Source organism: Xiphophorus maculatus, chromosome 14, assembly GCF_002775205.1.
Source record: "Xiphophorus maculatus strain JP 163 A chromosome 14, X_maculatus-5.0-male, whole genome shotgun sequence".
Taxonomy (NCBI): domain Eukaryota; kingdom Metazoa; phylum Chordata; class Actinopteri; order Cyprinodontiformes; family Poeciliidae; genus Xiphophorus; species Xiphophorus maculatus.
Window position 1 is genome coordinate 26,323,577 of NC_036456.1, and position 25,853 is coordinate 26,349,429.

The 25,853-nt window shown below is 38.9% G+C and overlaps 1 protein-coding gene across 1 annotated transcript in view; it reads right to left on the reverse strand.

Annotated features, from left to right (window-relative positions):
* exoc6b (exocyst complex component 6B) overlaps window positions 1–25,853 on the reverse strand; it is an 87,125-nt gene that overhangs the window by 11,184 nt on the left and 50,088 nt on the right. Inside the window, exons 19-20 of the mRNA XM_005809418.2 lie at window positions 21,331–21,472; window positions 18,370–18,443 (exon numbers count right to left, since the gene is read on the reverse strand). Of these exons, the coding sequence (XP_005809475.1) occupies window positions 18,370–18,443; window positions 21,331–21,472 (216 nt within the window). The remainder of the gene's footprint in view (window positions 1–18,369; window positions 18,444–21,330; window positions 21,473–25,853) is intronic.

Sequence of the window (25,853 nt, forward strand, 5' to 3'; positions counted from 1 at the left end):
GCAGCACACACACTCGGAGAAACCGGCAGGTCCCTTTCTTCACCTCTAGCTGAACTTTTCTCTCCGTCTCGCTCCCCCTCTCTCACCTCGCCGTGACCTCCCCCCTGCACTATCGCTCCACACACACACACACACACACACACATTATTGCTTCCTCTTATTCTTCCAGGAGGGACGAGCACAAAAACAAAGTGATGTGTTACCCTCACTTTTCTTGTTTTCTCCCCCTCCATCTCTCGTTTCACTCCTATTATTACTCTCCATCACCATATTCTCCTCCTCAGCCTCATCTATCGTCCTCCTTCCACCTTTATTTACCTTCCTCTCTCTCTCCAGAAGCTTTTTCCTTCCTCTCCTTTCACTTTTCAGAGATGTTGATGCTAACTCCGGCTGTTTATTTTCCTTGTTTACACTCTGCAAATCCAAACTCTTCCGCCTATATGAAAACTCAATAAATGCTGGGAACTTCTCCATTTTTCCCCTCTCCAAGCTGTCAGTCTCCCTGAACGTTTGACATGCAGAGAGGTCAGAGGTCACTAAAAGCAGTGAAAGTGGATGGGACTTTTATCAAACACAGCAGCCATTTTGGCAGCCGTCCATCTCAGCCGTCTGGCTCCAGACTGCAGCTGTCCTCCATCAATCATCCATCAAGTCTCACGGCTCTCTTCATCCATAAAACTCCTCAAAAAACGGCAAAAGGAAATTATGACAGCCAGACTGAGAGGTTGCTTTTTTTAAATTACGGGAATAAAGTCATAAAGACGTAGTGTTACCAGAAGAAAGCTGTAAAACTACCAGAAAAAAGTTGTTTTATTGAGCAAAGTGACTCGTCAAGTTTGTGATTCTTGTTTGTTTAAATCGTTTCAAAGTCATGAAACGGATAATAATGTGAAGCTGATGTGTTAACAGATGAGTCCTTATTTATGCAACGAATACCAAACTATAACTTCACAAGACGCTCAAATCTACTCATTTATTTTTTTGTTATTTTTAGTGAAGGAGTGATTCTAAAATTATTGCCTCGTTCTCCAAAAATTATGACTCTATTCTGGTAATGAGTTTATTCTGGGATGATTTTGACTTTATTGTCACGTGACTTTTGGTCAAACAATTTTATTCTCGTTACACAACTTGTTTTTATTATTACAACTATTCTTGTAATATTATGAGTTTATTCTCATTATTACGACATGAACTTTTTTCTCATAACTCCATTTTCAAAATATGACTGTCATACAACTATTCTTGTATTTTTATTGCAATATTCCACGTTAGTCGTAATATGACGTAATTCTGGTACAACCTTTTCTCACGTTACAATTTTCCTTGCATTGTTAAAACTTTATTCTCATCAGAAATTAATTCTCGTACGACTTTATTCTCATATTGTTTCGATGTAATGTACGACAAAATTGGCAACATAGAGATTATGCAATATGCTAAATATTGCATCCAAAATTAACAATTTTACCAACTTATTTGATTTAAGGCGTGATATAAAAGATAAATATATTTGATTTTCAATAGTATTATTTTAATGATTACCATTTTCTATTTCCTATCTTATTTTATTAATTAATTTACATTTTTTCCAGGTTTTTTCTCTCATTTTTCTTATGTGTTTATTTAATACATTGTTTTTATTTAACTCTACATTTTGACAGGAAAGGCCCTCCATATTTATGGAGCAACTACTTTTAAAGGCAAAATTAAGCTGCTGCCAACATCAACTACAGGTAAGGAAATGTATTTATTATTTACAGACTGGGTTCCTTCTTATTTAGGGGTGTCAGAGTAGAGGGGGGAGGTATCCCAAAAACAAAAATCCGTTTAGGATAAGCTGAAGTCGTTGGACATAACGCCTCACGTTGAGCAGAGTTCAAAGTTCACCAAAAGCAGTGAAAGTGGTTCCAACCGTCTCCAGCCCTGAACGCCCGTCTGTCATCAGCCGTCTCCTCAACCTTTCCTCAACTTTATCTTTCAAACTTTGGAGGGCAGAGGTCACCATCAGCACACACGCCGACACCCGTCATCTGAGATTAAAAAGCCGAGGAGACGTCCAGGCTGGACGTGGAGATTTTTGGCGCTTGTCCATCACACGGATGGTTTGCGTCCTGCCGGTCCTTCATCCAGGAATTCAACTCAACTCAAAGGAAAAGTGCTTTTCAACTTTATCAGGAAGACAACAGCCGCCATCGTCCATCTTTAAGCTCATCTATAAGACGTGGAGAAGCAGATTTTTTGGTTCTCTTTGGTCTTTTTCCCCTTTACTATGTTTAAGATAAAGTCCTAGCGCTAAACAGAGGCTTGATTGCTGTGTCAACTCACTGTTTACTACCATTTTCTAAACTGATTATTGATTTATTGGTCTGTCGTGGTGAACGGAGAGCTGAGCCAAAAAGCGAAGCTCTCGATTTACTGGTCGATCTACGTTCCCACCCTCATCTATGGTCATGAACTTTGGGTCATGACCGAAAGAACGAGATCGCGGATACAAGCGGCCGAAATGGGTTTTCTCCGTAGGGTGTCTGGGCTCTCCCTTAGAGATAGGGTGAGAAGCTCAGTCATCCGGGAGGGACTCAGAGTAGAGCCGCTGCTCCTTCACATCGAGAGGAGCCAGTTGAGGCTCGGGCATCAGGTCAGGATGCCTCCTGGACGCCTCCCTGGTGAGGTGTTCTGGGCACGTCCCACCGGGAGGAGGCCCCGGGGAAGACCCAGGACACGCTGGAGGGACTATGTCTCTCGGCTGGGAACGCCTCGGGATTCCCCCAGAAGAGCTGCAAAAAGTGGCTGGGGAGAGGGAAGTCTGGGCCTCCCTTCTGAAGCTGCTACCCTGCGACCGGACCCCGGATAAGCGGAAGAAAATGGATGTACTGAAATTTGTGTATTTCACAAAGCCGCTATGGAAACCCTTTAGTCTCATCACACGAGTCACATGAACAACAACAGGATGTTACTACTGGCGGAGACAACGAAGAAGACAACAGGAAGTGGTTGGAGGATGATGGTGCTGCATGGTTTTTTAATGACTTACTGCTCGAACAAACTTATTCATGTGGGATTTTAATTGCATTTCTAATTTAAACACCAAAATTGTGCTTTTCTTACATTGGCGGAATATTGACAAATTTGTAATAGAAACAACTGATGTTGGGTAAAATAAAAATTGTCTGATGAATATAAATTGAGTCCAAACTAAAATTCCTTGTGATTTCTAAAAACGTAGCATCCAAACTTTCATCATTTTTTTCCTTTTCAATCACATCAACTTGAGTTTATTTTCGGGTAAAATCTCAGAGGTTTGATCATTTTGGAGCCACTAATCCTAGACGTTCCCTCCACTGTGACGCATCCCAGCATTGACTGACACGCCGCAGGAAGAGACTTCACACTTAACCCCAGAGCTGGGAGGTCAACGGTCACACTGGGAGGTTATCAGGGGACACTGGGGCAGCTACTGGTTCTCTGTCTCTGAGAGGATCCTTCTCCAGTTTAAACAAACACGCCCAGCTGTCCTAGTTTCCCCAACCAGGCTGAATTTCAGGAAGACGGCTTTTGAAATTTCCCCTGTTGCAGATGAAAGAGTCTTTACAAGCCTGCAGCTCGGGCCGTATCGCTCCATCATGAGCTATGACTGGAATGAGGTAAGCTTGGATGTTTATCGCTCTGCAGCAGGGAACTAATTTTACATTCTCACAGCAAGGCCAAGAGCTAAATTAAAACCAAAAGCGTGTATCTTTGTACATCTGCCACCACTGCAGAGCAGCGCGCCGCTGCCAGCGACCACAACACAGCGACCACAACACAGCGAAGCTTCAGCGCTCAAGTTGAACTCGACAGCTCGTCATGTACGAGCCGAACGCGGGGAAGCTAACCTCTGTTCTCGTTCACAGAGAAGCCAGAGGTCAGCTGCGGATCACAAACGTTTCAGAGGCTCAGACCTCATGAATGCATCGTAGAGAAGGTAAATCACTCCAAGTAGTCGAGTTTTTGGATTGGAGACCATTTTCTCATTGACTGAACGAAGAAAGAGAAGCAATGTCTAAACATGGAAACGTATTTCTACCCTGACAGACGCACGTTTCATCGTTAAATATTTTCAGTTTCAGCTCCTTAAAAGCAACTGAAAGACGTCAAACTCATCAGATTTAAAGGGGGAGTACTATATAAAATCAACTTTTTTTAGCTTTACATCACATAATGGTATTCCCTGGAGTGTTGACTTCACTCTTTTATGCATGTTTGATAAATCCTTTAATCGTCATGGCAACCATTCAGCTGTGCAAAAAGCCTGGTTGGACCAAGTCCTACCCACAAAACGCAGCTCCTCCTCTGACTTGCCAAACTCCTGCATCACAGAACAGCCCTGCATCACGATTCCCCAATCAGCTCCTTCAGACTAGCCAGCAGCAATAAGCAAACACCTGTTTAAAGTTTTAATATATTAAAGGGTCATTTTGTTTACAAAGATGTCAACCCATTTTATTTTAGATCTTGGTTGTGTTTGGTTTTTATCAAACACAACCAAGTTGTTTTATTTTGGATAATATGTTCCAGTTCCAGTGTTCTTTACAAAATTAAGTTTATTATTCTTTATTAAAGAGTGAACATGCTTTATTATGTCATTATCAACATATTATTTGAAAATGGTTTCAAAACAACAAATTTATCGCAATAATTGAGTAGTAGTAATAGTTTTGGGTTTTCCAATATAGTTGGGTTTTATTTTGTTGTGACTTTTTGTCTAATTCAGTTAGTTTGAATTAGTTTTTGAGTGTGTTTACTAACTTTTATTAGTTAAGCATTTAGTTTAAATTTTTTATAACAGTTACTCTTAGATATAGTTTTACCCCATTAATTAGCATTTTTGTTTATTTCAGCCAATCAGAGCCAGGAGTGTTGTCAATCAACTGCCCCCCATCTTGCTGTCTGCTACGCTGCAGCTAGCATAGCCTATCATGAATGCCTATGCTAGTTAGCATAGCTACCAATGATGGCAGATAAATGGTTTTCCTGTTACGCTATGTCGTTTCTCCACCATTAGCACATTTAGAAGCGAGTACATGAGGTTGACTGACAGCACTACGACCCTCCTCTTGGCTCTGATTGGTTGTTTTTGGTTACATTTCTTCAGACGGCAATAATAGCTAAGGGAAGAGGTTGAGGAGATTTATCTTTTTACAGATTATGAGTCTCATAACTATTTAAAAAAAAAACATTTTTATAAAAGTTACATACTGCTTCTTTAAGCAAACTTTTAAAATGTTGCTAAAAGAAAAATCTGCCATATATTTCCATCTACTGGTTGGGAGCAAATCAAAGTAGAATAAAATTCATGTTTTATTCAACTTTTCATTTCGAGTTTCCCCAAAGTGGAAAATTTAGAAAACTACGAGTTGATGAAATTAAGAGTCCGGCTGACTCGTTTCCAGTGAAGTGAGTGAAAGTTAAACCGGAGCTGAACTCCTGGACGGGATCTAACCTCCGCTAAAGGAGCCGGGCTGACGTTCAGAGTCTAAATGGAGCTAAAAGCTGCTGTTTTCCAGCCTGTTTGTTTTGGACTATTCCGTCTTTATTTGCTTTATCAGCGCACCGTGCAGCTCCCAGCGGGCCGCCCTCGTTTATCGTCTCGCTCCCTTCTTCCTCCTCCGTAACGTCGAGTTACCCTCCGCCTGACCTCCTTTTCTCCTGCACTTTCTCCAATATTTCCACAATCACTCTTTTTTTGAGGCTTCGCTCGTCCTTCTCTTCTCTCCGTCTCTGTCCGTCTCCGCCTGCGCAGTGTCTAACTGACAAGGGAGACCCCTGGTTGAACCACCGGAGCTCTGGGACTTTTTCCCCCTCATGCACTCCATCGTTTTTTTTTTTTTAGTTCGTCACTTTGTAAGCAGGTACCAGAATTCATCCGTCGCTGCTGATAACGAACGTACAGGACAGGAGATGTTTAATATTTAGTATTTAATATAAAGACAATAACATTTGAAGCAAGAATAACAAATCTTGCTGGATGAGAAATTGTCCTGGTAATTGTCAACGCTATTATAGTTAACTAAAACTAACAAAATAACAAAAACTAAAACCGAGAAAACATTTTCATTCGCGAAAATAAATAGAAACGGTAATTAACAGGGAAAAAAAACTAACCTTTTTTAAACAAAAAAATAATGAAAGTATGAAAAAACAAACCAGTACTATAATAAAAACAAACCCAAACAATATTTCACAAAAATAATCTATAAAAACTAGCAAACACAATAAATACTAATTGAAACTAACTCAATTAGACAAAAACAATCACAATGCAAAAAACTGAAACTAAATATTTAAGTAATATTGGATTAGTTAATTATATTTAATATTAAGTATAATATTTAATACTTAAGAACTAAAAACTAGCAAACACAAACTAAACAAAAAGCCAAACAAATAAAATAAATTGAAACTAAATAAATTTTAACAATTAAGAAAAACTAATCTAAAACTAAACAATATTTAACTAGTAGTGAAAAAATAGCAAAAACACACTAAAATAAATTAAAACTGACTGAATTAGACAAAAACTTAAGATTAATAACAAAACTAAACTGAAATTAAACAATATTTAATTAAATATAACTAATAAAAACAAGCAAACACCCTAAATAGTTTCTTTTGAACCATAATAAATGGAACATTGACTAAAATATTTGATGAGTATTGATTATTTTAAAGGCAGCACTTGATAAACTGTCTTATTGGTTTCACAATTGTTGATTGTTTGATGTCTTTATGTTTTTATGTTGCCTTGCTGCTGAAATTGTGCTACAAATAAACTTGATCGATTATTATTTGCTAAAGTTCCTTTAGACGACATTAGTTGTAAATTGGCGCTTTATGACTAAAGAAGACGCCAAGATAAATTCCCACGTGTAAAACATTAGTGACACTTCAAACGCCCGTGTTGCTCCAGGCAAACGCTGTGAAGGATCTAATTTGCTCATCAGCACCCGGGCAGCCCCGACACCCTCATCCCAAACAGGAAGCAGATTAAAAGGTGAGAGGGCTTTGAAGGCTTTGACCATGAGATGACCGCTGACAGGAAGGGGCGTGGACGCAGGGAGACTGACGGTGGGGTCGGCGCTGATAAGGCGGAACAATGACCCGGCCCGGTCACTCAGGTACTCTGGTGTTTGTTTATCCTCCATGACCCAAACGCTTTCTTATTCATCTTGTTTATTTATATCCTATTGTGAAAGCGGCTCGTTCCTGAAACAGCTGACCTAATTCCTGACCGCTGCTTGACCAGCGGTCGGAAGCGGAGACCCGGATCAGGTCGCAGCGCCGTGACCACGGCCTGACCCGCTGTCACACCGATAAGGCCGGCCACAGACGGGACAGGAAGTTGAGAGCGAGGACACAAAAACACGCTCAGCTCTCCCACACTGGCCTGCAGCCATAAATCCAGATACTGATGAACATTTCTGAACACCGGCTGTTATCTGTTCGTCCCATTGTGTCAGTTTGAGACCAAAGAAGAAGAAAAACGTTAGTATTTAAAGAGACGACAACATGGACAAATATCAGATAAAAGCAGTTTGAAGATCTACAGGGAGAGTGCTTCACAAAATAACTGCTTTAATGTTTATTTTTCTGTATTTTATAGCAATTCTAGGTGACGAATAATTGCTCTTAAAAATCTTTGGATAAAAATAATAAAGAATGAACAAAAATTATAATTCTTTCCATTTTTATTGCATTTCCAAACCACTATGAGACTAAAAATATACCAGTTGTGATTTTAGATCCACTATTCTTATAAGATTGGAAAGTTGGAAAGTATTGATTAGTTTAATCAATTATCCTGACGCTTAATCAGATTTTTTTAAAAGTAATTGAACCACTTAAGTCTGTTTTGTACAATATTAGAAATACATGCAAGACGAAACTGATTCGTTGTTCAATTACTAAATTAGTTGACAATTATTTGAATAATGGATTAATAACAACTAACCGTTTAATTGTTTCAACTCTAAAAGGAAGGAAGGATTGATGGACGGATAAAAGGAAAGATGGATGAAAGGATGGATGGACGGATAAAAGGAAAGATGGACAGGTGAACTTTGTGATCAGACGTTTAGGCGGTCTGAATATTTTGTGTTTAAAGTTTTCCAGCGTTGCTGCGTTTCCCATCCTTCCTCCCCAATAGATCGGCAGGCGAGCATTTAGATGTCCGTCTGCTGCTCACCGTCCCTCCGCCGCCTTTCTTCTGGCTCTTTTCACCTCCTCTCCACTCCTCCATTCATCCCCCCCTCCTGTGACCGGTCACATGGATGAAGGGAAGTGTCAGACTCCCGAGGAGACGGCGGGGGAGCGGGACGGACCACCCTGTACGTCCGCTTTTTTCCCCCTCTTCGGCTCTCCGTATCACTTTCACCTGACTGCACTCTTTCACGCGCCATCCCTCACTTTTCTTGCTCCGCTACGTCAACGCTTTCACACATTTTGGTCTCGTTTGGGTTCTGGCTGCGGTTTTCTTTCAGTCTCCTACTGTCATCTTCTGTTGGATTCATTCATCCGTCGCCTTTTTCTGTTTCCATCATGTCAGCCTCCCTCTGTTTATCTGGCTTCCTGAACTTTGCTGCTGATGCGCCTCTCGTTCGGTAACGTCTCTGCTCCCAGCGTGAAAACGCCACTCAGATATGCGACAGGAGCAGAGTTTTCCTTCCTGTCCTCTGCATCACCTCTAATCCTTCTCGGTTGCTCCACTTTAGGTCGGAAAGGTCTGCATCTTTTAGAAGGACTTCTGCTATTTTAAAATTATTTTAGGAGTTTTTAAATGAGGTCTCTGTTGATCTGACAAGCATCAGTAGAAGTCCTGATCTTCCTTTTATCTGAGTTTCCTCAACCTGATTAAAATTTCCAGATTTCTATTTTAATTATAAATTCAGAAGTTCAGTATGAATTTATGGCAATTATTTCTACAATGGATGGATAAACTGAAACTGATGGATAAATGGATGGATGGATGGATGGATGGATGGATGGATAAACTGATGGATGGATGGATGGATGATAGATGGATGATGGATGGATAAACTGATGGATAGAAGGACTTTTACACAAGAAATGGATAGATGAACAAACCAAAGGATGGATGTATGAACCAATGTATGTTAAAATGGTAAAAACTCTGGGTGGTGAAGTGATGCACCTGTCATAATAATAATAATAATAATAATAATAATAATAATAATAATATTCAGATCTTTGTCCGGTCTGTCTGTTATCCGTTTCTGTAGAACCTAAAGACTTGGTGGTCTGTGGTCCGAATAAGTCTGGATTTCACACACCGACAGCGTCAAACCTTCCTTAAATCAGATCAACAGCTTCATCTGACCGGGCCGCATGCTGGCCTAATTAAAACCTGTTAAAACATGAGGTAGGGTACGACCACTCCTGCCTGGCCAGCTGAAACCAAAGCTGATTTCCAGTCTAGACAAAGTGAAACGGGTTGAAGCAAACAGCAGTAAGGTTTTAATGAACATGTCATGCATACGGTGCTCCATCACTCATCAGTCCAGCCTTGAAACCCCTTATTTTGTTTTACTCTGGACTAATTATGACTACCTCGCAAGTGTTTCAGGTCGTCTCGGCCAAAAAACAAACGCTGAACAGGAATTTCAGGAAATAAATCTTCTCCGCTGTTATTTCAGGGCTGAAACGAAAACTTTGGCAGGTATTTAATACTCAAGAGAAGCTGCTCAAGAATGAGACGCAGGCGTAAAACAAAGCTGTTGAGACAAGCTGATTTTGAGGGATTATTTCCTGCAGGAGAGGATGGCGTTTTTTTTCCAACGGCAGCCGAAAGGAAGAGAGGAACGTTTAGCACTCAAGTGGGGAACAAGGAAAGGACAAAAAAGCAATGTTGGAACCAGGTGGGATCTTCCTCTTACAGTAAAGTTTGACCTCCTTCTGCTCAAGTTGTTTGTCTCTGAAATGTCAAGGACCTTGTTTTGTTTTCCAGTTTATCCTGGAAAACAAAACAAGTCAAATCTGTTGAAGAAATATCTTCATTTCCTTAAGAAGTCAAAGGATTTGGAAACCAGCTGACAGTTGCTGGTTTTGATGCTAAAAGATATGCTCTGTGTGAATAAAGCTAACTATGCTACTTGTGCACTAAAATAGCAAGTAGCCATGAAAATAATCACAGATGCATTACCGATATTTAAAAAAACAAATATTACTTTAATTTTAAATGGCAAAAAGAATCTAAATGAAGTAAAAAATAATCAAATGAGAAAAAAGTACAAAAAATTAGAAAATATAAAACGCAAACTAAACTATAAAACAAATCACAAAAAATTATTATTATTATCTCTAATTTACATTGTGAGTTAAGTGCATATTTATATGAATATCTTAAAGGACATATTTGTGTAAAGAGTGAATAAAACGAAGAAAAAGGCTGCAGACTGAGGCCAAAGTCAACAGATCAGAATTTAAACAAAACCTCTGATGAGGAGTCCAGATGAGTCAATCTCCAAGAATCAGGATTTTTAGGAAAACTCAGTCAGTTGAATGGCTTTGAAGCCTAAATATGTGTAAACATTAAAGAGTAAAGTTATTACTGACATTCTTTGAGGCCAACAGAGACACAAAGAGCCGCTGACTGGAGGGGCCCCTGGAGCTTCTCGTATACAAGTCAATCAAACATCTACAGCGTGCCCCAAAGACCGCAACTATATATATGCAAATTAGAGATAAAGAACTGCAAATAGGAGGCAAAAAGTGACCAAAGAGACAAAGACAGCAAAAATACCTCAAAGATGCAAAAAAAGAGAAGCGCTGAATGCCAGAAGACTGCAAAGAGACACAAACTACGACTTAAAAACTCGAATCAAACCAATAAAGACTCACAATTACAACAAACATTTCCATCATGGGAGAAACAAAATGAAAGAAGCCAAAAGAGATTCCACTATTGTCGAAAAGAAACAAAATTTTTTTTTTGCAATTGCAGCGTTGCCATTAAGAAAGAAATGCAATTAAAATCATACATAATCCCATCACCGATTCCGGTCATCATCTCCAACTTTTTTTGCACTCGAACGATGCAAAAAAAAGTATTTCCATTGCAGTTTTATGCAACTCACAAATTTTAATATTTGTGAAAAACCACCTCATCCTATCGCACAAACTTTATTGAAAATCATGTTTTCTCCCCTATACTTTAGGGAGTATAGGGGAATTCATTTTCATAATTACAATTTGCGTAAATATGTGGTCAATGGAAACACGGCTACTTACTCTTTGGTTACCTAGCAACAATGTGTTGCGTAATGTGGTTGCCTAGCAACTGGTAGCAGTTTAAGGTTTCTACATCATGCTTAAACCATATTAATACAAACGGTTCGTACACTCACAGTAAAATCCCAGCACTCTGCAAGAATTTCTAAGGTAAGTTTTCAAACTTTTCAGATAAAAATACATAAAACAAACAATTGTAAGCCTGGACAGTAAATCAACAACAATATATAATCGCGACAGACACGTGATCAATATCATTAAATAACGTCTGATACATCTAGAATATTTACTAATTTCACTGAACTCCAGTCCAGAACCACATAGCATTCTGGGGGATGTAGGCAGAGGAAAGGCTCTAGCCGCTAAACCTCTCACTGCTAGCAATGCAGGTTGGTGGAATCAACTAACTCACAATCTCCTTGGTTACCTAGCAACAACCTGCTGAGTAACTGGTGCAGCAACTGTTTAATGTTTCGCCTCATACCTGCTTAAAAATAAAAAATAGTGTGAAGAGAAAACTTTGGAAAAAACAGGAAACATCATGCCACCAGTTAGGCTGTGTTTTATATACTTAGAACAAAAACCTAATCAATAATTATCCATTTTTACTGACATAAAACTCTTGTATTGTGGTATGTTTTTCAGTCATATTGTCCAACACCAGGCATAAGTTCAAGTTTTCTTAACCCCCCCTCAAAAAAAAAAAACTGCATAAAGTTTTGATGTGATTAGCTGCAGTTTTCCATATATTTCCCTTCCTTCTCATCTTTCATCCCTCTCTTCTCTCCCTCTTTCTGCCCCTGGTTAGTCTGGGTTACGAGGAGGTGAGGTTTATTCTCCCACTGGGCCTCGTCTCATCCCTTAGCCTGTCTATTACCTCTGTACACACACACAGACAGGCAGAGCGATGTGTGTGAGATGCTGTCGCGGGATAATCGCTACTGGCTATGCTGTTCACGCACACAGGCGCACACAGAGCCGGGATCAGCAGTTGTCATGCTGTGACATGTTGCTTTTGGAGCTGTGGAGGGAAGCCTCGTGAGGTAATGGCTGGGATGCGCTCTGAAAAACCGAGAGCTCGCATTACACCCTCAGTGAGAGCGGCTGGAAGGAAAAAAATAAATAAAAAAACTGACCGTTGACCGCTGAAGCCCCAAAGGTGAATAGAAAGGGCACAAAGAAAGGTAACGGTAATGAAAAGATAGTAATACAAAAACAGGAGAAAACTAATGTAAAGTATGCAGAGAAGAAAAGGGGAGAAATGGAGAGAAACAGTAAAAGTGAAAAGAGAAAGTAAGTAACAAACTCTCTAAAATGCTGCGTGTATTAGAGGACAGAAAGTATACCCAGTTCGATGCTTTTGTGTTTAGCAGTGTCTCTTTCATGAATGAAGCCATTGAGGAAGCAATGCCACCAATGACTATACATTCATACTTTGTTTATTATTTTAGTGCTTGAAAGTTCCCCCGGCTCAGTGCTTCTACCTTTAGTTGTGTCTGTTTTGGCCATTTATTGAAATATTTCCATCATTAATTAGATTTACTCATTTTCTTTCCCATAGAAAGTACACCTGGTCCACTGCTTCCAAGTTTAGCTATTTTTTTGAGAGAACTACTACTGCCATTACTTTTATATAGATATATATTACTCTCTTATAGAAAGTACACCTAGTCAACACAGCTTCATCCATCTGTTTTCATAACCCAGATGGATGTGGAAGTTGCACAAAAGTCTTTAGTTTTCAAGTAGTTTACCTTTAGATGAAGTTAAACCAAGTATTTCTAAAACTGAACGGAAACAGTTACATTCAGTTTAGTCAAAACTGAGTGTGATCTATTTAAAATGCATAAAACTGAGTGTAGAAAGGGAAAAGAACAGCAGCAGAGACAGAATGGAGGTCAGGAGAAAATGTAGCCTTTCTAAGGAGTCCATTTGATCCACATCAGTTCTTGGAGAAGAAAAGAGATGAACAGATGGAATCGAACCGTCTGTGGTCAACCAGAGGAACGAAAACAGGATCGATCATCACAACAATGGTTGAAGGTGGAACAATGCCTGCTTGGCAGATGAAGGGTTGGAGGAAAGGATGAGTGAAAGTCTACTGTAGCGAGCGTTTGCTTGGAGCGACGCCACGCCACGCGAGGGCCAGCCAAAGGTCTGGAATAACCACAGACTTCTGGATGTTCTAAATTTAGGAAGATTGATAAGATCTGTGGAAAAAAAGGCGGCAGCCAGAGGCCTGAAGCAAACACAAACGGCCTCTTATGCTCAGCTAAATATTTAGAGAATTCAGAGAACAGGAGAGCGCTGCCTTGTTCTGGAGGCAGAGGAGCGAGTCTGCTTTGAGAGTTAAAGTTCTGGCTTGAGTGAAGCAGCCAGAAACATTTTTATTGATTATGAATCAAGACTTTTTAAAGGTCAGAAAAAAAAAATAGATAGAGGATTTGACTAGACTTATCCAGAAAGAAAATGTGACTGAAAAGTTTTAGAGTGTTAAACATTTTTAAGACCAAACAGCAGATAGTAAAAATGTTAATTCACACCAAGAGTGCATTCACACCAGCCATGTTTAGTCCGCTTGAATCCAAATCTAATTTGTTTGACTAGGAAGTCCAGTTCATGTTGTGAGGTGTGAACGTGCTATCGAACTCTAAAGTGGACCAGAAAAGCAAACTTTGGTCTGGCTAAAACCTCGGACTCGGTTCGGATGAAGTGAACTCTGGTGTGGTTTGAATGCACATGTGAATGCCAAACAGAATGGCCAAAAGCAGGAAGTGGACTAAAGCGCAGGGCATTCTGGGTAAATACAACCAAAGCAAATGAAAGAGTCTAGAACTAGTGGAAAAATGGTTTGTAGTCTTTTTATGAGAAACCCTGCAACCGCTAAAATTTGACGCTACACCATTATGTTTACATTTAGTGAAGTTGCACTGGTCCTCTTTGAAAGCGTGTCATTTCCTTCAGTAGTTCTTGGTGCAGCGCCCCCACAGGCGATGGGGGGGACAGGTTTTTCTGATTAGTTTGGATTGTTTGACACAGAGCAGCGTGAATGCAAACTGCAGCAGCTGAAAATTTTACAAATGTTTACACTTTGGTAAAAATCGAACCGAGTCTGTTGGACTATCAGGTTTTATTCTGATTCTTGTCCCAATTTCCCCTTCCCAACAATCTCGCGGGACTCAGATTAATTTGATGGATGCTGTGACAGCTTCAAACTCAAATTAGGACTATTCAGGGATATTCTGTTAAGTGTGACGTGTAGCCAATCAGAAAGCGGGGTGACGCAAACATGGAGAGTAATTCAAAATACAGAACATAAACTTGCTGCCAGGACACACCAGAAAGTCCAGTAGATGTCAGAGACGTCTTTTAATTGTGTTTTTATCAGCTAAAAATAGTCCACAAATTATAGCCATTGCTTCTTCTTTGTCAGCCATGTTTGTTTACTCTGAACTCATGTTTGATTTTGCAAGATTTCGTCTCTGATATCCGTATGCCTGCGGCGTACACTGTAAATTTGACTTTTAAAAAGTAATAATTAGGGATTAAACTCAGGTCCATCTCTTTATAAGAGCATCTAGATTTGGGATCATATTATTTTTGATACATAAATGAGCTGTTCAAACTGCTAATTGAGCCACGGGTCTTCCTTGTTTGTAAGAGCTGCTCCATTAATCTTGTTGTGCTGCTACAAATGCTGTGCAATGACATTAAATCCAATCTAATTTCTTATGATAATACAGATTTATCGTTGTCATGATAAATTCCTATTAATGATGTTTAAAAGTCCCTACCCTGTCCGTATTGTTGCGATTGTTAGTTTTACCTTTTTCTCCACTGTTTCGTCAATGACAGCATCAATCAGTTTTAAATTATGATTAAATGTAGTTCCTGTGTGCAGTTTAGTGACATAAATCACACTTCTTTACAAATGGGAATGTTTCTGAAGAGCAGTATTTGTGTTTCTGTGCCACGGAGTCACGGTCATACATTTTTTTAACAATGGTATCACAAAAAATTGTGATAAAGCATTAAGTCCATATCGTCAGCCCCTAATCTAGAGTAGTGTGACAAATTTACCTGGCTGATAAATTGTCCCAGAAGTCATTGCGATAAATGATGTTTTTTTGAGACTATTTTCAGTTAAGATAATAATAACCGCATAATAATATAAGAACGCAATAAAAAATGAACTAACTTTAAATTCTGATGAACATTTAACACTTGAACTGTAAGACACTTTAAATATCCAAAATAAACAAAACAACAGAAACAAGGTATAAAATAAACAAAACCGTCCTTCAAAAAAAGGAGATGGCTGAGACCAAAGCACCAGACTTTAGTTAAGACTTTTATCATGCAGTTTTTGGTAGAAAGAGAGAAAAGAGAAAAACGATAAATGATACAAATGGAAATTATTGAGCTTATTTTAATTTATCGTGATTAACTGAGAGAGGCCTAACCTAGAGGTTAAATTATTTCTAAATCAACTGAAAACATTTTAAAACCTCCACAATAAGACTTTAGACTTGAATTTCTGGGTTGTCTCTAAAGTTAACCTGTATGGTGTCTGAGTGCTGTAGGGAAACCTTTTAGCCTCGGCCCGGTCCCAGGACCCCAGAACCTCCCAAAACACCGGGAACCGGGCGACCAACAAAACGGGCCCGTCAGCTTGATTTATCGACCATTCACCAACATCAACACATCGTCACAGAGACTCCTGGCCGCGCAAACGTGAAAAACCTCCTCGGAACAAAGCGGCTCGTATCGCAAAGATGCGCTCCGGCAGATGTGCGTGCGCCGCGGTTAGGTGTGAAAGCACAAATTGGGGGGTCGCAGGAATGTGCATCTTTTGATATGACAAGAATAGGCATGGAAAAAAACAATGGAGGAGAAAGAAATAAAAGAGCCAAGGAGCTGAATAACTCCGATCAGCAAAAGGAAGATGCTGGAGGAAAGAGCGGCAGGCGGGGGTTTGAAGTAAACATCGATGCCAGATGAATGCAATTTTTCCTTTTCTTCTTCTCCCCATCTTTGCCCCTTCCTTCTCCTCCTCCAAGCAAGAGAACAAGAGGCACTGCATCATCCCGACAGGCGGAGAAAGAGAAGAGAAGGAGAGAGAAAGAGGGATTGTGACGGAGGGATAAAGGGCTATCCGTCTCTGTCTGTCACCTCATTCATCGTCCCCTGCTCCGTCCTGCCGGCCCATCCGTCATTCGCTGTCACAAAAAAAAAAAAAAAAAAAAAAGACACTCTCCTCCGACTTTCACACACTCGGCAACAACAAACACACACATCAAAGCCGAGCACACACACACACACACGCTGACAGCTCCCGGTTTTTAAAAACGGAGTAAACATTTCGGAAGCTCCGAGTCGAGATTCTCCGCCCCGGTTCACACATTCAGCGGCGACGGCGCAAAAAACCTCTTCATGCACGTATGCACTTCCTTCACAAAATTGAAATTTAACATGAAAATGAGACGCAAACAAAAACCTCCGCCCAACAGCGGAGGGCTGTCCAGTTCTGGCCTGGCGCTGGCTGGTTTCGGACGAGTTCTTTCCCAGGAAACAAACAAAACCGACGGGACACAAGCCGAGCCGCTTCCTGCATTGGGAAGTTTCTGCAAATCTGGCCTTAAGGTCGTCAAGACCCCAAAGAAAAACTGGAAACAACGGAGGTAGAACACAGGAAGTCATCTGATTCACTGGAGTTAAAGTTCATGGTGTTATAAAATGTCCTCACCACATTACAGAGGACAGATTTTCATCTTTTTGTCTTTGTCTAAAACCAGGAAGACAGCAAACATCTCCCCAGTTCTACAGTCCTTACACTTGCTCGAAAATTAAAGTTTGTTGCTTCTTTTACAACTGGTGACTGTATGAAGTTAATGGTGTAAATGACTTTTAACTGCCTTGTTGCTGAAATGTTCAAAACAAACTCGACTTCCTTATCATAAAACAAACCTTAATTTTATGGAAAGTAGAAACTAAATTGGTTCTCAAACAATAATTTAATCTACTTTTTATTTTGTTTTTATACTGTTTCTGTCTTTTGGCAAGTCATTTTTTGTGTAAATGTTTTGTTTTGCTTCTTTTAATTGAACTGTGTGTGCTGTGTTATGTGTTTTTGTGCTTATTTGTCTTAGGACAAAGGGTGAAATTTAGCTTTTGGGCTATTTACACCGATAGGAATTGTAGTAATGCTGATTGATGTGCACTAACCTAATCAAATAAATTAAATTTGATTACATAAAAATTTTTTTTACCAAAACCATCCTAAAGATTAAACACTCTTACTTGTTACATCATGAATCAACTGTATTTTTTGTGAACAAAATAATTCTTAGATAATGAAAATTAAATCTGCTCAGTTCTGCCTTCCTTTTTAAAAAAAAGCAAAATAAACATTTTACTCCTAAAATGCAACTACTTTTTACAGCTTGATAATTTTTTATCAAAGGATGCATCTGCAGCTAAAAAATATTTATTACAACAACATGAAAAACAGAACTTTCTGCTCGACTTTTCAATACAGTTTAGAGGTGATATGTTGATTATTTTTTCAATTAACATTTGGATAAAAAAAAATGTGCTAATTAAGGAATTATGTATACATCATTTGAAGCAGGTGAAGCTAAAACTATTCCAGTTGAAGAGTCTGTAAATCAAACAGATAATCAACTTCTAAATTAGTTGAAGATTATTTCAATCACAATTAATTGTTTTAGTAATAAACTGAATAACGAGGTACTGTACCTCTAAAAATTGTGTGCAATTTTCTTACCTTTTTATCCGTTTCTTATTAAACAGCCATTTTTACAGTAAAACAAATGATATCAGGAAAATGGCAGAAAGGAACAACACAGAATTATATAATCAGGAAATATTAAGGCAGATTTATGCATTAAGGGATGAATGAAACATGAAGACAACATGATGAAGAAAGAAGATGAAGACTGGGAGAGAGGGAGGGAACAATGAGGAAGAGGAGGCAGAAGAAAGACAGTGAGGAGAAGAAGAAGGAGAACAAAAAGAAGAAGAAACGAAGGAGTGAGGACCACGCAGGAGACAAAGACCTACTTGTCTCAAGTCACTGAAGGCCAGAAGCAACGTGTCACCCTGGAAGCCTGCGACCGGGCCGGCTCTGGCAAAACCTGTGGGAAAATACAAACCCACCCCCCCACCAGTCCATCCCCGGAGAGAGGGAAGAGAGGAGGAGGAAGAGGAAGAAAAAAAAAAACAGGGTGAAAAAACGGGAATAATAAAAGACCTGGTCGGATTCGCTATGCATCGGGACAGATTGGCAGACGAATGACAGCGTTGGGGGGGTAGAGGGGGAAACGGGTGGGGGTGGGGGTGCTAGAGTCATGTCGCTGGCTGAAAGACAGAACGAGTGTGTGAGAAAGTGTGTGGATGTAAACAAAACGGTGGTAGTAACACTGGCAGATTTCACCTGAGTGTGTTTGCTCTGTTTACGCAGCACTTTGTTAGCATGTCTGCGATCAGCTGGGGAAAGTTTGGGTCTGTAATGGCCGCCGGGGCCACGGTAACGCCGAAGAGTAGGGCTGGACAATATGGCTAAAAAATGTATCAGGATATTTACATGATACAAAAACTAATTCAAGTCTTTATTTTGATATTTATCAAATATAGTTAAAATTAATGTTGGTTTTTTTAACAGATTAATGTTACAGCCATGTTATGACCGATATGGCTGAAAAATGCATCACGACATAAGCATTTCATATCAGTTGATATCCATTATTATGATTAGTTTTGTTTTATTTATCAGAAATACGTCCAAACTGGTGGTGTGACCTTTCCTGTTTTATCCAGTTATCACACCACTCCGTTTCTTTTTTTTTTTTAAAAGCATTTATGAGGGAAAGTGCCGGAACTTTAAACTGCTAATGCGCCAGTTATTAAACAGGTCGTTGCTAGGTAACCACAGAATATGGGAGTTGCTAGGCAACCAAAGAGAGAGAGTTAGTTGATTCCACCAACCTTATTTAGCTAGAAGCCCGGAGAGGTTGAGCAGTTAAAGCCTTCCCTCTGCCTACAACTCCCAGAATGCTGTGCAGTTCCAGGTCCGAGTTCAGTGAATATTCCAAATATTGAATTTTGAACATTCTATGTTTTGATTTTAATTACATTTCTATTGTCATATATGTTACTGGTTTATTGTCCAGCCCTAATAATGCAAGAATATTTTCTCAAAGATCAATGGAACATTTAACACTGAAAGACAATTTGAATATCTAAAACAAATAAATAAAACAACAGAAACAGCAAATAAAATGGATGCACAAGTTTCTGTAAATAAAATTGTTCTTCAAAAAAGGGGAAAATTGAGACCAATGCCATCATGAAAATGGAAATTATTGAGCTTGATTTATGCAATTAACTGATTTATTGGCTTAAGCTTAATATCTTGATTATTCTCATAATTCATTTTCTTTGAAAGACAATTTTGTTTACAGAGACTTCATTATCCATTGTATGTATGGTTTCTGTAGTGTAGTTTTTATTTTTGTTTTATTTATTGTTTTTGGTATGGTAAAATATTAAAGAGGTTGAATAATTTTATTGGTGTTCAACATAACGGCTGTTAAACAGAAAAGCTTACCCACATTTTTTTCTGTATTTTTTTCCCTTTTTTTGTCATATTTTCTCTCAAATTCAGTTAAATTTATTTTATTTTTTCCCGTTCTTCTTCTTCCAGCCATGCCTCCATTTCTTCCCGCCCGCCACAATCCGGAGATTCTCTCATTAATTTAATCTTTAATCCCTTTTCTGAACTTCTCATTTCCTTCCCTTTGTGAACATACATTTAATTTCCATTCTCAGTCATCTATTTAGCTTTTTCTCCAACCCCTCTTTCTTTATGTTTCATTAAAGTCACACCTCCCTCATTTAATCCCATTTTCCTTTGTCCAAAACTCTTTCATCCAAATCTACACCAGACATTCTTTTAAGCCCTTAAAGCTTTTAGGTCTTTAATTTTCTTCTTTTTCTTTTTTAAATAACGGAGGTAATATCTTAACTTTTCGCTCCATATTTTCGCTTTTTAGCTCTTTTTTTAATTTTTGCTTCTCGTTTTGACCCTCTACTGTACCGTCAGCCCAACTTCCTCCAGTTTGCTTCAGAAAACCAAATCTGCAGCTCTGCACGCATGTCACTTCACATCAGGTCACAAACGCGCAGTGTGACCCGCTCTGTGACTCTAAGAACCTTGATCATGTACAAACCGAGCCAACGACGCCTCACGTTCTTTCAACTCTCCAAATCCTTTATTTGCAAAAAACCCGTCTGGGTCCTAAAAGTCTCACAAATCAGAGAGACGGGAGGAGGAGGAAGATGATGAACTCTTCTAAACCTTTAATTTGTTGTTCCACAGCGCTCCCTGGGCTCTCAAACGTAAACAAACAATATTTAATAACATTTCTTTTAACTTTAGGAATAGATGTGGGTAATTAGTTGGTGTAGTTTGCGAAGAAAGAAGAGGAAAGAAAAGGAAAATGGAGGCAAAGGGGAGATAAAATATATGCACAATACATCTGGAAACAGCAACATTTCAACAGATTAAGATTCATTTTAATGTTGGTTTTGTCCATTTTCCAAATTACAAAAATAAATTTTGACTAAAAATACAACAAATATCTATAGAAAAAATATTTAGAAAAAAATATTTATGTTGAAATAAAACCTTAATAAATTCAGTAAACAGACCCCTACTTTGAGAACCCCTGGTTTAAGAAAACCAAGGCAACAGCTTTAATTGGATGTGTGTTGACTTAAACTTAAATTCTTGCCTGATGCTTTACTAATTGTGTATTTATTTTGTCCAAGTGGTGCATTTGGTCTTAGATAGTAGAATTATTTCCAAAAATTAATTTTTATATGCTCAAATGACTCAAGAATAATAATAAAACAAAATCTCCTGGTATTGTCGGGTTACAGCAACAACATTAAATATCCAGAAATTTGAGGAAAAACACTGCTTGTGCAACAACAAAGCTGGAAAAAAAAAGATGAACTCACTCTCACACTCCTTGAGGTCGACGTTGAGCTGGTGCAGAGCACCGATGGAGATCTGCCGGACCTCTGGGTCGAGCAGCAGCTGCATCAGGGAGGTGGAGATGTGCTTGCAGGCCGACATGCAGGCCGTCTGGGCGACTTTACCCTGGAACACACAGAGAGGCAAAGGGAGGAGGAACGTTACTGGCTGTTAAAGCTGATCTTTTGTTCGTCTCTTGGCTGCAAACACAAACCTGCGATAAGAAAGTTGGTCATTTTCTGTCTGAAATGGACAAAATCTCACCTACAACTGAATGTTAATGCACCTAAATAATCAAAAATGGTGCTTATTAAAACAAATAAATGGCTTTTCTAAATGTAAAGAGTCTCCACCAGTGTCCCCTAATGAACCAGGGGCTCAGGTGCAGTCAGGATGACAAAGCAGCATAACAAGAACCACAGCAGCGGATGAGGAAGAACGTGACAACACATTAATTCAAAATAACCAAAACATGTGTTGGTGTCTGAGCAGACAGACGCTTGTGTAATCTCAGCGATTAGCTGTGGCCTCCGTCCCGACCTCCAGGTCTGCATTCCAGCCCGATGAAGCAAGCGGATCAAAGATGGACGGACGGACGGACGGGGGTTGGATCTAAAACCGCCAGTGAAGGTCAAGAGTCAAGCGGAGGAAATCTGCAATGAAACGTGTTTTACTTTCTCTTAATCATTAAAAGACGATTTTCATTAGACTTCATTTCCTCTTCCTTTAATCCATTAACACAGATTTGATGAGATGTTGCGTCGTGAGCAAAAAATTAACCTTCCCGCCATCATGAATTGCAGAGGGGAAGTGCGTGTTTGTACAGAACAGGCTCATTACACAAATGAGTCCTGACGAGACTTTGATGTGTCTGGATTACACAAACGGACACAAAGCAACATGCATCCAGGTGATTAATAACAAACGTCAGGCCTCTCATTCATGGCCTGTGTTTAATTACCTTCATTAATCATGCTAGACACAGCCAATCAGACGAACGCATCAGCTGTTTTAACCGTGCATCAACCTGAAGAGACACTGGGTCACTTTGTCATTTTTTTCAGCTGGACTGGATCATCACCAGACAAATGTTTTAGCATTCATTTGCTCTTACGAAAAATCTTTATGTAACACATAGGAGACTTCAGCTCTTCTTGATTTTGTGAATGTGAGGTTTGTTTTTGGACAAAATAAATCTCTGATCCTTTAATAAAAGGAAAGTAAGAAAATTGCTTTTAAGCAAAAAAATCTGTTTTTGATGAGGGAATAACATTGTAATGAAAAAGTCCATTTTACAAAATAATGCCTCTTTAAATAGCCCTACTCAGTTGCACATTTCTTTGGACCTGAATGTACCATTTTTAAAAACTGTACAGTATTCCAGCTTGTAGATTCTTTAAATCCATTTCGTCTTGTATAACTCTGATTGTGTTGTTCATGAACTGAGACACTGGGAAAGTGTCTGGACTCGGTTCAGTCCAGAAGCAGCTTCCACCTCAGACCCAACACACGGCGAACACGTGCGCCGCACATATGTTTGGGAAGCACAGACGTACGACCGGCCGGATATCCTCCAATCCGACGGTGGCCTCTGAACTCCCAACACACACTCCACACACACTCCGCTCGGTCCCAGAGGTCAGTTATCGCAGGGGGAGATGGAGCGTGAAATGAGCTAATTCTGTTTACACGGCCTGGACCTGGACTTGGACGGGCCGAGGCGCAGAAACACAAAAACACAGAAACACGTCTGTCTGACACAAACAGTGTCGCCTCAGAAACAATGACTGGCAACTATTAGAGAGCAGAGGAAGAGAGGAGAGTGGAAAATAAGGTTAGAAAAGGAAGAAAGAAAGGAAAGGAGAAATAAGAAAGGAGGGAAGAGAAAAGAAATAAATGGAGAAGAGAGAAAGGAGAGAAAAGAAAAGCAATCTGAGGCCATCACTGGAAACTAGGCATGATAAGAGTGTTTTCACATCTGGTAGTCCAGTAGACCCGGTTCGATTTGGGACCAAAACTGCAACATTTGTTACATTTTCAGTTGGTGCTGTTCCCCAGTTTCCTGTGGTGGCACAGCACCAATTACCACTGAAGGAAACTTTCAAACAGACTGAGCACAAATTGTAAACAAAAAATGGAAAGGTGTCAGATGTTAACGGTTTGTCTTTGGTAAAAGATAACCAGCCATTTTTGCTGCCAGAGCTAGATTAGCGAGTTTTGTTTTGGTGGTACTTACCCAGAATTCCTCCTGTTCACTTAGCGTTCAAATATGCTTTGGAGTTCACTTCAACCAAGCCGAGACCGAGGTTTAATCTAAAATTGCTGACTAATATATAAAAACTGGCAATTGTTACTCTTCCTGAACATAGTGATGAAAAGCAACATTTTACTGGTGGAGTATCTCAGGTTACTGCTGGTCACTAAGCATGAGTCGGTGTGAGATTCTCGTGGTATGACCACTTCTATCAAAACTAGCAGTTTCACTACTTCACTCTGTCTAGGTAGACTTTCAAAACAAAGGCTCAGCATATAAATAGTCCTACAGCAGAAAAAAGCCGAATATAGAACAATAACTCAATTAAGAGTGAACAACCAAAATGACTTACAGTTTTTCTTTTTATAAAGCAACTCAAGTCTTTCAAGATGTAGACTTTCAAGTTGGAGTCTCAAAATTAAATTAGTCACAAAAATAATTGCCTTCATACTTGACTTTTGATTGTGCCCAAAAACCTTGACTTGAGTCTTTGTAGCATTTTAATCTCATGCAATGAAGAATGACAGAAGGTCGGTATTTGAGCTACAGACCGCTCGTTCTGCACGTTTTACTGCGACAAGATGCGATTGAGTATTAACCAACACATTATGTTAATGACTGATCAATTTCAAATATCATAAATCATAATGCACTTGATTTGAAATGTTGCCAGAATTTTAGTGTTTTAATTAACATGTTTTATAAATATAAATAATTAAAATGTTTATAAACACATGATTACGGTGAATTACAGGAAGACTGAGAGCTTAAAAGTTCTTCCATAGGGTGCCGGTTTCCTAAGTCTTAAAGCTTCAGGTCTCAGGCAGTATTTCCTCCAACTATCTCCTCAAAACATCATATAAATTTTCACTTTATGAACTCAAGTTTGTTTTGGATGATTTACTGTCACTGCATTAACTCTGGGTGGCCGTTGTCTTATGCACTGATGTCTGAGTTTATCATGCTTAATATAAAACTTACACTCTTCTGTAAACATTCGGGCCGTGCTCTTGGCTGTTTTGTGCTTTTTTGTCAAGCAGTTCCACATTATTCTACATGTAGGATATCAAAATAAATATAAATATCATGCAGATAAAACGGAAAGTTGTAAAAATTATAAATTCCCCTAAAGACTTTATGCCTGATGAAACTAAACATGTAACATATGCAGAATCATGCTTGATTTGAATTCAACCTAATGTTGCTTTTGTTTAGTTATATGCTTTAAAATATTAGATTTTTTTTTTTAAAAGATGTTTTTATCCTTTTATAATTGGTTATTTTGGGTGTTGCTGCTAAATGTGGCACATTCAGAAGTACTTTAAGTGGGCAGCTGTTACAGTTTCCAAGATATTTCAGTAAAACCCACGAAAAATAAGTTGTACTTTTTTTAGTTTTCTAGAAATTTCCCCCATTAAGGCGGAGACAAGCAGGAAACACTCACAGCCCACTTTAGCTCTGTATGCAGTTTAACGTTGATGGGAGTATTTTCTTTCCTTAACGCCTAAATCTACACCGAGTTTCAGAATCGCCTTTGAAAAGATAAACCAACTAAATGCAGAAAGCAAATTAACGCTGAAAATACTGAGAAATCAGGGCTTACTAGGGAAGCAAACAATTAATACAAAAACATCTGTTAATGTAGTATTGTCTCACATTTTATTCTTTTCATCTTTTATTTTGTATTCAGCAACCTAAGAGGTTCCTATTTTTAAGTTTGCAAGTTTAATAGTGTGAGAAAACCATATTGTTTTGTTTATTTTGTCTGTATTTAATACAATCGACACAAAAATTGTTAAAATATGATAGTATGCTTCTTTTTTAAATTCAGAATATGAAAAATGTTTCATGTTATGGAAAGACAGTCCTTTTAATACAAGAGAAAACTCAGGTTTGAAAGAAAATGGACGCCTAATCATTTGTAGTCAATTTTAGATCAACTCATTAATCGATAATTTTATGCAACAGTGTCAAAAGATTTACAAGAACAAGTAGAAATCAGGCCAGTAAAAATATGTAGTCTGATGAAACAATCTGGTTTAATCTGAAAGACTAAAAGCAAATAAAAGGAGACTTTACTCTCCTTTAATCTTTTCTGTACGTTTGATTTGCACCAGATTAAATCAATAACCTTGAAGTAAAAAGATCCCAATGATAAATCAGAAAGAACAACCTGAACCTCGTGTGTAATTTATTATAATATAATCCAATGTCACTCAGCTTTAAGTGAATTTCCCATCTTAGAGAAGCAGA